The 12,769-nt window shown below is 42.5% G+C and overlaps 3 protein-coding genes across 4 annotated transcripts; 2 read left to right on the top strand and 1 right to left on the bottom strand.

The window, feature by feature from the left end:
- The first annotated feature begins 129 nt into the window (after positions 1-129).
- Positions 130-5,821, top strand: LOC114565041 (ras-related protein Rab-40C). 2 transcript variants are annotated; one of them, XM_028592858.1, is made up of 7 exons: positions 130-740; positions 860-1,057; positions 1,153-1,213; positions 1,753-1,813; positions 1,895-1,972; positions 2,722-2,944; positions 3,755-5,821. In XM_028592858.1, the coding sequence occupies exons 2-7, from the start codon at positions 904-906 to the stop codon at positions 4,057-4,059; spliced, it is 882 nt and encodes a 293-aa protein (XP_028448659.1). In that variant the 5' UTR covers positions 130-740; positions 860-903; the 3' UTR covers positions 4,060-5,821. The 2 variants fall into 2 exon arrangements, with proteins under 2 accessions (XP_028448659.1, XP_028448649.1); XM_028592848.1 differs by having other exon boundaries at positions 130-1,057.
- A 164-nt stretch (positions 5,822-5,985) lies between these two features.
- On the top strand, positions 5,986-9,848 carry wfikkn1 (WAP, follistatin/kazal, immunoglobulin, kunitz and netrin domain containing 1). The gene is made up of 2 exons (XM_028592823.1): positions 5,986-7,398; positions 7,521-9,848. The coding sequence occupies exons 1-2, from the start codon at positions 7,132-7,134 to the stop codon at positions 9,036-9,038; spliced, it is 1,785 nt and encodes a 594-aa protein (XP_028448624.1). The 5' UTR covers positions 5,986-7,131; the 3' UTR covers positions 9,039-9,848.
- mettl26 (methyltransferase like 26) lies at positions 9,699-12,768 on the bottom strand. The gene is made up of 6 exons (XM_028592870.1): positions 12,410-12,768; positions 12,008-12,170; positions 10,966-11,025; positions 10,363-10,430; positions 10,117-10,195; positions 9,699-9,998 (listed from the first exon to the last, which is right to left on the bottom strand). The coding sequence occupies exons 1-6, from the start codon at positions 12,601-12,603 to the stop codon at positions 9,942-9,944; spliced, it is 621 nt and encodes a 206-aa protein (XP_028448671.1). The 5' UTR covers positions 12,604-12,768; the 3' UTR covers positions 9,699-9,941.
- Position 12,769: the final 1 nt, after the last annotated feature.

Below are 12,769 nucleotides of genomic sequence, written 5' to 3'. Positions count from 1 at the left end.
TGGCTTTTGTAGGCCTACTCTGCAATCAATAGAAAAGTCCCACAGCTGCTGCAAATGTCAATCAAGAACAACTAATGAGAGGCAGGTGACCATATAATCACCCCTCCTCTGTAGTCTGTTGTCACACACCAGCGTGGGTTGGTAAAGTATTATATCATAATTTGACATTTCCAATTTTCCATTCATTTAAGGAAATGTATTATTAAATGGAAATGGAATGAAGGTCCAATAAAATAATTCCCAGGCAGATTAATTAAACATCTACTAATACTGATAAGAAGAGTATCAATGTGATTTTCAAAATCAATCACATTCAAAGGATGGGTGAAATTTAGAAAACGCGTGTTAGTAAATATAAAAAAAGTAAGCAACACGTTGGGTTTGTTTTATTTGTATAATAACCGGATGTTACGCAGCCAATGATGTCAATACCAGGAAGTTCCAACGCAGTCGAGTACACTTGGCTTGACGTTGTGCTCGGAAGCTGAGTAGCACTCGTTGGCTTTTGTTTTTCTTCATAAACAAAGTGGAACAATCGTATTTGCTTTGGTGGAGTATCGTGTTATGTGGGACTAAACCGCCTAGCTTTAACTCAGTATCAATTGTTTGTGGTAGAATGCGTTACTGTCGTTTGTGTTAGCTGGCTAGCTAGCACGCCAGCTAACAGTTAGTTAAGGTTGTTTTGGTTATTAGCGTGAACGTTAACGTCACATCGGCGGATTACAAAGGACAGAGTGAATGTAAGTCGTAGGCAGTGTACCAGCTAGTTAATCAGCTAACGTTAACGTCAAAAAGACGGTCGCCTAGCTTTAGCTAACCATTGTTGGGGGGCGTCTGGTTTGTCCCTTGCCTCGAATAGTGGACGTCTGGCGAGCTTAAAAAGCTCCCTGTGAACCGGGCCCAATGCGTGGGATGATGGGGACCCAGAGTAGTCCAGTCAAGAGTTACGATTATCTCCTGAAATTTCTTTTGGTGGGAGACAGCGATGTTGGAAAGGGAGAAATCTTGGACAGTTTACAAGACGGAACGGTCGAGTCTCCCTATGCCTACAGCAGTGGTGTGTAACTATCTCTTGCTTTAGTTCAGTTGTTTAGGAAAAAGCTTGGACTGACCAACATGAACTAACTTTCTGTGGATTGTGTGTAATCTCAGGGATTGATTACAAGACCACCACGATACTGCTGGATGGGAGAAGAGTGAAATTAGAGTTGTGGTAAGTGTTTTTAACAAATATAGAATTAGCAAGTCAAAAGTGGGAAAATGGACAATGCCATTGCATATGGGTATACATAATTGACCCACCCAGACCTCTCAGGTCGTCTGGGACAGGTCTGCTTCTTGTCCCCAGAGTCAGAACTGAACAGGGGGAAGCAGCATTCCGTTTTTATGCTCCACATATCTGGAACAAACTCCCAGAAAACTGCAGGTCCGCAGCAACTCTGTTCTTTTAAATCAAAGCTAAAGACCTATCTTTTTGATGTTGCCTTTCTTTAAATAACTGTTCATTTTGTTATACTTGAAGTTGCATTGATGACACTGTATGACACTCGATAACTGCTCTTTAATGTTTGATTTCTTATACTGCACTGTAACTTTTTTCGCTTATTTTAATGTTTTAATTTGTTTTTAATCGTTTTCTAACTGCTCTTTAATGTTTTATGTAAAGCACTTTGAATTGCCCTGTTGCTGAAATGTGCTATACAAATAAAGCTGCCTTGCCTTACTGTATATGCTTGTGTGCGTCTTCAACAGGGACACATCGGGGCAAGGCAGATTCTGCACCATCTTCAGGTCTTACTCTCGTGGAGCACAGGTGACTACATGTAGAGCAGTTTTTGTGTTTTTCCCTCAGTATAGAATTCTATATGTATGTAAACATGTTTTCATTCCATAGGGCATCCTGCTGGTCTATGACATCACAAACGGCTGGTCCTTTGATGGCATTGACCGCTGGATACGGGAAATTGATGAGGTAATCCCATTCAATCCATTTCTGTTTGACAAAGAAAAAATGTATGGGAAGGGGGTATATCCTGTGTAGGGCTGAACAATATATTCTTTTCTTATCGTCATTGCAATATTAACTGGCGCACCTATTATGTTAGTTGAAAGAGATTATCAGTAGAAAACTGCAGTTTTAAATCTGGTGCCTTCAACTCAATGTTCAATTTGTTCAATAAAAGTGTTGGGAAATATTTAATTTTAGTTTTAAGTTCAACAAGCAATTGTTGCATTTTAGCAGAATACTGAAAGCAACAGAAATGCAGAACTGAGTACACTTGAATATCTGTTTTATGGGCACCTGGTTAGCTCACCTGGTAGAGCGGGCACATATATACTGTAGAGGTTTACTCCTTGATGCAGCGGCCGCGCGTTCGACTCTGACCTGCGGCCCTTTGCTGCATGTCATTCCCCTTCTCTCTCCCCTTTCAAGTCTAAATTGCCCTATATAGGCCTAAAAAAGGGCCAATGAATGAATCTTTAAAAAAATAACTGTTTTATTTATTGCAAGTAATATCGTTATTGCGTTATTCGACAACGTTATTGCATATTTTCCTGATATCGTGCAGCCCTAATCCTGTGTCTACATGCTTCCATCCCTGTCAGAGTCAATTTTCAGTCAAAAAAAAAAAGTCACTGCAATAGCTTTTCAAAAATCCTGTTTAAGAGACACAACATAATTTGGTAACCTTACCTAAAAGCAATTTCTATTTCCATTAGCATGCCCCAGGTGTACCCAGGATCCTGGTGGGAAATCGGCTTCACCTGGCTTTCAAGCGGCAGGTACCTACGGAGCAGGCAAGGGCCTATGCTGAAAAGAACAGCATGACTTTTTTTGAGGTCAGTCCGCTGTGCAACTTCAACGTCATCGAATCCTTCACAGAACTCTCACGCATTGTGCTGATGAGGCACGGGATGGAGAAATTCTGGAGGCCCAACAGAGGTGAGCTGGTTAATGTGTTTTTTTTTTCATACCAATTCAGTCAGATTAGGAATGTATGCTTTTTCTGTAGACAAAGGGTTGATAAATGACTAAACAAATCTCCCAGAAAGTTTAATTGCGTTGTACTTCACGATGCCAAGTTTTGTGTGCAGCACTTGAGGATCCAGTTTTTACTCGTTGTAGTACTCGTCTGAAAAAGAAATTCCAACCAACAGAGTTGTGGCCTCTGTAACTGTTTGTTTGAATCGTTTTGTCTTTTGAGGGTGTGTTTTTCTTTTCCTGACAAAATGGGATGACACTGTAGCAACACATGAGTCGACAAAAATAGTATATGTCACATGGTGGAACTATCTAGTTATTGAAAAATCTTTACTTATTTTTTATTTTATATCTTGCTTTTAAACAGACCGTTGTGAAATTGAACCTATTTCAAACTTAATTGTTAGAAAACTTGAGTGAGGACTGGAAAAAAAAGAAGAGAAAAATGCACTGATTTAACAAATTAAAGCTTATATATTGATAACAACATGAAACAAAAACCACATTTATAGTGCAAACGGTAAGATTTGCCGCAGGGTAGCGCGGCAGGAGGGAGGGTCAATGAAACGGCCCAATTTGTGTGACGTCCTCCCCCAACAAAGCACAAGTACACTTTCTATTTCACAATTGTTTTCCGTCAGAACTTTTTATAGATTTCGACGTTTCTGACCGCACTTGAAGGCAGCTTTTTTTTTTTCATAGGGGGAGAGAGAAAGAAAGAAGACATGACATCCAGTTGTAACATCCATATTCCCTTTTCTTGTCCCACAGTCTTCAGCCTCCAAGATTTGTGCTGCCGTTCGATCGTCTCCTGCACACCGGTTCACCTCATTGACAAACTGCCCCTTCCTGTGGCCATCAAGTCGCACCTCAAGTCTTTCTCCATGGCCAACGGCATGAATGCAGTCATGATGCACGGACGCTCCTACTCAGTGGCCAACAGTGCAGCCTCGGGCAGTAGCAGCGGCGGAAGCAAAGCCAACAGTCTCAAGCGCTCCAAGTCTTTCAGGCCTCCGCAGAGCCCTCCAAAGACCTCGTCGTCATCATCCTCTAAGGGGAGCTGTAAGATTTCATAGTGAAGGAGCTGACTAATGGTTGCCTCCACAGGGCCAGTATTAAAGGTGTTGTTGCTCCAAGAGGCCACGAGAGAGCACGGAGAGCCACCAGCAACGGATCTAGCTGTGAACTTTCATTGACCCTTGGGAACTGACTCTGATGGTTGGATTGGTTTCTGCTCTCTTTGCGCTTGCTGATGCCATCTTGTGGATGTCCGTTAACCCGTACTCTTTACTACGGGTGGCTCGCTATGATCAAGTAGAACAAGATTTCCCTGGGACCAACAGATGTGAATCCAAGAGAATCGCTCACCTGTTAACACTAAACATGAGTGGAGGGACATTAGCTAGCTTTTATTTTGAAAAATGATTGTTTTTATTGTATTTAAAGTTGTAAATATGCTGTATGTGCTAAAGTTGTTTTGGTCTGTGTTCGGTGATTTGATCTTGGAGAGGAGCTTCTTATGCTTGTTTTGTCTTGAATGTTTTCGGAGACCTGCTTCGGTGTCCAATTTATTTGTGCGTCTTATACCCTTTGTCTACCGTGGAATATTTTCATTGCAACCTCAAGGGTGCTGAGCTACTTATTTAAATCTCAGATTAGTTATGTTGAAAAAATTAGACTGGCTTAAATTGAATGTCATGAGAAGAGCAGGGTTAGTTTCCCAGGCTGGAATTGACCATTATCCATTGAAAAACTCTTAGTCTAGCAATGCTCCATCTGTGAAACAGAGTAGAGCCCACCTGTCTTATTTTGAAGACTTCCTGCGGTGCCTCTTAATTTCAGCCCAACTGAATTCACCCTCAGTCTCCATCAGTCATTGTCAACATCTGTTGACTTTCTCAGGCCATTTTTGCCTCTAAAATGTAATATCCTTAGTTGCATTATCATTGCTTTAACTGGTTTAAACCATCAACCACATGCTCATCTATCAATCTATTAACTATTGTGGCAATTCAGAGATTGCTTGGTGCTGATGAGGGAAACCTTGTACAAATCAGATGTGCAGATTGTTTGCTCAGTTGTGGCGTTTTGCCTTCAGAGAGAGCTGCGATCGCATCCTGGTTCTTAACAGGAATTTGTTAACTCACTAGACATTGGTGAAAGGAATATTTTAATTTGATTGCTTTTTGGATCTTCTCTGTATATGCAATGTATTTATGAATGTAACACAATATTCATCTGCTACTTTGCTGTGGTAATATGTGGGACTGTAAGAATCAGAGGTGGGAAGGTAATCTGCTATTGTGAGTTTTTTTAATAAGCGTTGAGTATTTGTACTGTAACTTCATTCTTATTTTCTAACCCTCCTAAAATGTGTGTGTAATAGTAGGGATTAGAATGATTTGTCAGATGAACTTGAAGGCTTCAGAGAGGCCACTGAAAGTCTTGTATTTTTAATCCGAGCTAAATAATGATATTGTTTTTAATAATTAAATAATCTACACAAATACTTATTTTGCTTATAAAGCTTATAAGTTTTCTTTCCACCTCTGATTAACGTAGCTGTATTTCCACTTCAACATTCCAAGTGTCATGGCTATGTGTCTGTGATACGGTTATTGAGGGCATACAGAAATGGTGCATGTTTTTCTACTGGTGCCTGTTTTATGTGGTCTATTGAGACCAGCACAATGAGCTATTTAAAGCACTATATGTAAACGTTTGATAATGATTGTTGCTATCAAAGATGTGTGTCTTAAAGGTTTGGATACGGGATAAATTATAATTTTGTCTTCATTGAAAACAGTCGCCCAACAAAATAAAGGGTAAAGCTCCAGGGTTACTTTGTGTTTTCATCAACTTGTGTGCTTTTCTGCAATGATTTTTTTTCCCCATTCATTTATTAAGGTCATTGTGGAGATATTTATTTTTTTGTACCCTTTGTCCAGTCCAGGGCGCCGGTGATCAAATGCAATAAAAACCCGTTGGGGGTGCTGAATTGATTAGCCGCTCTCTCGGTATTGGCCAGTTTTGGATAACCGGCACTTCGCTGCAGCGCATGAATGCAACGCGGTCAAAAGTCACCCAAAGGTTGCAGGGTCACTTCCAATGAAAAGATGAGGGGTGCTGCTTCTCATCGCCTCGGAGCTGCGCCGGGACAAAGATGACTCGCACACTATTGAAAATGTGGCGCTTTTACGCCTTCCCACCTGGCCGTGGCATCTCTGAGCTCCGTGTGAATGAGCGTCGGTGCTAAATTGACCGACGTCTAGACAAGCAGGACGTAAACAACATGTTTTGCTAGACATGATGCGACACGCCCCGTGTTTGGTCTTCACGCTTTCCGCTCCCGGCGACTTCTTTTTTCTTCTTTTTTTTTGGGTACAATTTGCTCTTTGGTTTGTTGCAAGAAAAGTATGTGCCGAAGTTTGTACTGCGTAAAACGCGGAAATGGATAATTGTAACTAACAACAAAAAAAAAAAAAAAAAAATAGCTCATTGCCTCCCTTATAAATGACACCTCTATAAATTCTGTCTGGACACATTTAACGTTGGATTTCTCACCGGAATGTGTAGCTCCATGCGCAAGGTTGTTGGGACAGCTTGCCACCACGGCTCCACGTTTTCTTTGATGTTTTTACAATGTTTGTCCAGTTGCTTAGCGCATGGTGCTGCTTCATAAGAGTTTCAGACACCGGACGACCATGGGGGCGGTCAGAGGGGCTGCCCTTTCCACCTCCATTCACACTCTGAAAGGCTGATGTTGCGTCTTTCTCTCTCATTGTGCAGTTTCGTTCGCTTATTTCGCTGTTCGGGAAAATGGACCCGAATGAGAGTCTGCCTGTTGAGTTTTGTTTTGGTTATTAAGGCATATATTTCATGCAACGCAATTGCATATTTTTTATTGGATTTTTTTTTTTCTCCACGCGTTTCTGGGATATATTTTGTTCAGTAAACGTCCAGCGCATGGGAACTCGTCTTGATCTTTTGGATTGCTACAAATCTCCTCTCTGCGCACAGCAAACTGATTTCCACAATGTTTACGCACAAAACGGACTACCACGTTTGAAAATCGACATTATACCGAATTTGAAGACCTAAAGTAGGAATGGATTTACTCGGTGGGCGACTCATGCAAAAGCGCAATAATGTATAAATTCCCTCTACAACTTTTGAAGGATAGATGTATAAAGGATCAAAGTTGGCGTAATGCACCCAACTCAAATAAACTAGTATTAGGATGGATTAGTGCGTATTTGGTGATGCTCCTGGTTTGCGAATTACCCGAACTTTCTTTGTGTGCAAGTGTGGCAGGATCCAAAGTTGAACACTTAGGATTTTGTCCTAACAAGCTGAATTCCAATCTCTGGGTTGATGCGCAAAGTACCTGCGAGAGAGAATGCAACGTCGACGAGGTGGTGTTATTCACGTTATTCTCAATAGTGATACACTAATAATCATCAGTTCATTTGGTGTTTTGTTCATTTTATATCTGCTTCCATAAATGCTGTTCTGTGTGTGCATTGTGTCTGTGCAGGACTGTGCCGACTTTGAGAAATGCTGCACCAACGTGTGTGGTCTCAACAGCTGTGTGGCTGCACGTTTCTCTGATGGCACCCCTGCCCAGCCAGATGGGCAGGGTGGAGGAAAAGGAAATGATGCCCCCAACTCCACAGCTACCTGCGAGGGCTTTATCTGCAGCCAGCAGGGAGCCACCTGTGACATCTGGGATGGACAACCCATCTGCAAGTGCCGGGACCGGTGTGAGAAAGAGCCCAACTTCACCTGCGCTTCAGATGGCCTCACCTACTTCAACCACTGCTTCATGGACGCAGAGGCCTGCATCCGTGGGGTGACTATAACCGTGGTCGCCTGCCGCTTTTACCTGGCCGGGCCCCACACCAGTCCACTGCCTCAGGACACTACAGCTAACCCCACCCCGACATCCTCCCAGGAGGACCCCATGCCCCCCACGCTGTACTCCAACCCTCACCACCAGTCCATCTATGTGGGAGGCACAGTCAGCTTCCACTGTGACGTTATTGGAGCCCCCAGACCTGATGTAACATGGGAGAAACAAAGTGAACGGCGCGAGCGGCTGGTCATGAGGCCTGACCAGATGTATGGCAACGTGGTTATCACCAACATCGGTCAGCTTGTCATTTACAACGCGCAGGTGTGGGATACAGGTATCTACATCTGCATTGCACGGAATTCTGCTGGCGTTCTTCGTGCAGACTATCCCCTGTCTGTCATCCGTCGGTCTGATGACGATTTCTCTGAAGATCCTGAGATGCCAATGGGGCGCCCATTCTCCCCAGCAGACTGCCTGGCTGAAGTAGACCTGAGAGTGTGCAGTGGAGAGCGTCACATGGACTGGTATTATGACAGCAAGATGGGTTCCTGCATGGCCTTCAGCAACGGCGGATGTGACGACAGCCGCAACCGATTTGAGACTTATGAGGAGTGCAAGGCCTCCTGTCAGAGAGAGGGGATGGGCATCTGCTTCCTGCCTGCTGTGCAGGGCCCCTGTAAATCTTGGGAACCACGTTGGGCCTGGAATTCGATCTTGAAACAGTGCCAGGCCTTTGCCTATGGTGGCTGCCATGGGAATGCCAACAATTTCCGCACCAAGAAGGAGTGTGAGGCAAACTGCCCACAGCCCAAAAGGAGACCTTGCAAGACCTGTCGGGTGAAGGGGAAAATGGTGCCCAGCTTATGCCGTAGCGACTTTGCTATCGTGGGGCGGCTGACAGAGCTGGTGGAGGAGCTGGACTCTGGGTTTGCCCGCTTTAGCTTGGAAGAAGTCCTCAGAGATGAAAAGATGGAATTGACTTTCTTCAATACCAAACACCTAGAGGTGACTATAGCCAAGATAGACTGGAGCTGTCCCTGTCCCAACATCACCATGGACGAAAACCCTTTGCTGGTAATGGGTGTGGTGCAGGATGGCATGGCCATCATCCAATCAGACAGCTATGTCAGAGCCATAACCGAACGCCGACTCAAGAAGCTACGTGAGGTTCTGAATAAAAAGACCTGTGAGGTATTGTAGAAGTCCCAGAATTTAGACTTATTAGCCCGCAGAGGGTCTGTGGTCACCTTTACCTTTTAGCACTAGGGATGAGCATCAGAATTGCAACAAAAAAAGCTAAAACTTAGTAACGCTTTAAATCAAAAGACACAAATATGTTAAATACTATATGTCAATGTGTCAGGTGATTTGTATGTTCATTACAACACAGGTTGTACTACATTCCAGATGTGTTGAATACATTAATACCAATGCTGAAATGTTTTTTTTTATAAGTTTAAATATAGATATTCTTTCTTTTGAAATATATTCTGTGTATTTCTGAAAAATAACATAGTAGCCAGAATAGCAGCCACACAAGTTGATCAATTTGCAATATGCCTAGCTTGTGAAGCTAAAGAACTAGACACCTACAGTATATTACCTCCAGATTGTGTTTGTTTTTCTATTTTATTGTATTATGTATATTTTGTACTGGGTTCTTTATACTAGTCATTTGCATAGCTGTTTATATAAGTTACCTTTTGTTGTTATGTATGACTTCAAGCTCTAATGTGTGCCGCACATTCTCTCCCTCTGCAAAGCACTTCTGCTAACTTAGTCTCAGTCTCTGCAAACTGAATGAAAAAATAGAAAGAGTAGGTGGCGGTATCGAGGTAAATATAGCACAAAGACAACATATCAATCTGTGAGCCTTTTTACTCAAGTGTGCAATACAGAAGAATATAGTGTATAACATAATTCAGTATTTCAGTTCTGAATAAATAATTGTATCTATGTCAATGTGTACCAGAATATGGGGAAACAGTTCATTAAAAATTCTGGAAATTTGGCAATGTATCTGAGCTTTAAATGTAAGTTAAGGCGTTTCGACCATCCTGCTCCAATACTGGTCTGCACCCAGAGAAGGAACAACAGGGTACTTCACACCAAACTCTCCTTTCTGAACAGAAGACACTTGTTGTTTGCAGGCATGTCCATCTAGCAAAGAAAACATTTCAAACCATATGTTAGTAAACCAATACTCCCAAAACTGCCCTGTTTTTTCTTCTCATGTTTTTACATTTCAAAAATTGTGTCAGATGTTTAAATGACTTACTATTTTCTCCAGGAATAAACCATTTCTTTGTGCTATAGAACTGAGGAGGGAGATATCCCTGAGTCCCCACTCTGAGTTCCTGTATGATTAAAACATAAAGCAGTTATATATCCCACATTCACCTTTGCATTATTTATTGTATGGATGGCATAAACACATGAAATCATGTATACAATGCTGCTAATTTGACAAGAAAACCTCCCTTTATAACATAATTAACTTCCATGAAGCATTAAAACATGTTACCTCTGCCGTAGGCTGTAGTCAAAGTCAATGTTACTTTGAGGGGTGATCTGGCCATTCACTGCATAGGGCTGAGGGTAACAACAAAATATGTCATGTAGCAATTATGGCACACTTTAATGTTCACATTCGATAAATAACGTCATGAATAGGGTTGGGTACCGAAACCCGGTTCCACTATGGAACCGGTTCCTATGCAACCGGTAGGAATCGGACCGGATTAGAACACAAATTTTGGTTCCTCATAATGTGTCGACTGAAATATTTTCCCTCTGTCGCTCCGACGTAAACAGACGTAAAAATATCACACTTTCTCTGTAGTCTACCATTAGCTAGCTACCGTAAATGTAGGCTACTTTTAAAATGCCATATTTTCCCTCTGGGCTCACCAAAACGAACGTGAAAGCATATTAACCGTTCACTGCACGCGATCGCTAGTAAACATATTACATCTTTGATGTCATTTTACAGTTATTCAAGAATCGGTTTAGGAATCAGAATCGTTTTAAAAGTACCGGTTCGGCATCGGAATCGTAAAAATCCAAACTATACCCAACCCTAGTCATGAATGAGTGAATGTTTATGACACAATGGTTTTTCACTCACCCCGTATGTCAGTAGAAGACCTTGCGGCTTCAGCACTGCTCCAGCCCCTTTGAATAAACCCTAGAAGAAAATAGTGATCAAGTCACGTCATGTGGTGGGGGTTTAGAGGCCAGAGGGACTACTACTCCAGCACCATACATACATACATATAGCAGCATACACTGCAATATTTCTGCTTTATGGAAAGTAAACACCAGGACCAGTCAATAGATCACTGTACAAAACCAGCCAGACTATGTACATTTTGAAAGAACATCTATCTTTTAGCATTGTGGGCTTCCCCTTGTATAGATTTAAACCACAACTATGTTTGGGTAGGAGACAATTCAATTTTATTTATTGTGTCAAATCACAACATAAGGTTATCTCAGGACACTTTACAGATAGAGTAGGTCTAGACCACACTCTAATTTTACGGAGTCCCAACAATTCAGGCATAAACCTCGGACAGAACCTGCCTCTTGGTGGGCGGCCTTCTGCCGCTGCCGGTTGGGACACAGAGAAACAGATACACAGAAATATGATTCATAATAATTATAGCAGTTGGCATGATGAGCAGTGGCAATTATAGTAACAATAAAGATAATAGAACCGGAAGGATCAGGTCTGGATTAATCCACTAATGGGGCCAGAGCTAAACTGAGCTGAGGGCCCCTTATTTGTTATTAATTTGTGGTGGGTTGATTTATTAAATTTTTTTTAATAAATATGCACCATGTAAGCACAATATAAACCCAAATAATAAAAGCCTTAAAACTTGATAATGCAGGTGCTGATGAGCCTTTTAACATTTTAGAATTTTACAATATAAAATTGTGCTTTAGTAGTGTCTTACAGTATTACTAAACAAATGTGCAATTTATCAAATCACTGCAAACTAATTGCCACACATTCAATTTGGGGCCTTCTGGGGTCCTGAGGGCCCCGGGCAAGTTGCCTGCTTTGCCAGTTGGACGTTTTAGTTTTGGGCAGGATACTCAGGTCCTTGGGTTAGACCAATCACAACACTATGTATGAGCATTTAGAAAATCATCAGTCCTACCTCTGTGCAAGCCATCGGAGAAATGTGGATCATGTTGATGTTGACTACCAGGTCGAGGCTCTCTGGCTGGATACCTCCCCAGTACTGATGGGGCAGAGAAACATCCAGGTTGATGGCAGGCCTTACATTGTGCAGCTGGTAGTGGGCTCTGTACGCTTCGATACTGAGAATGGGAACAAAAGACATTATTGTTATGCAAGCGCTCTCCAACAAAACACAGTCCTGCATCGGTAGTATTAAAAGAACCACCGGTAATACCTCAGTTTAGGGCCAATAATGCTTTGCTTCAAGTTTGCTACGCAGGAATTAATCTTCAATACTCGAGGTTATAAGCGGTTTATAAGGTAAGTTACAACAGTAATGTGAATTGTTACTGATACAGATACACAGAACCTGTGTTACCTGGCTAGAGACTGGCGGTCATACTCTGAGGGCTGCCAGATGATATTCCGCAGAGCCTGAGCGAAGTGTGTGACATGCTGCCCGGTACCGGAGGAGATCTCCAGAGCCTGCAGGGGTCTCCCGGTGTTCACGCTCTGCCGGAGCACAGCCAGGATGGGCTCCTTGTTCCTCTCCGCGGCGGCGGCGTTCAGCATCGTGCCAAACCCCGGGTATAACTGTCGAGTTATGCGGTACAGTTTACGAAACCACTCCAGCAGAGGTGAGTAACGTCAGTCCGGATTGAATAACTCAACACCACCCACGAATGTTTTGTTTTTCGGCTGAAAATGGTCCACTTCCGTATTGCCTCACGTGACTGAT

The sequence above is a fragment of the Perca flavescens genome, chromosome 2, assembly GCF_004354835.1.
Source record: "Perca flavescens isolate YP-PL-M2 chromosome 2, PFLA_1.0, whole genome shotgun sequence".
Classification (NCBI taxonomy): Eukaryota; Metazoa; Chordata; class Actinopteri; order Perciformes; family Percidae; genus Perca; species Perca flavescens.
Note: the sequence above shows the minus strand (reverse complement) of the source record. Positions and strands in the feature narration are given on the sequence as shown.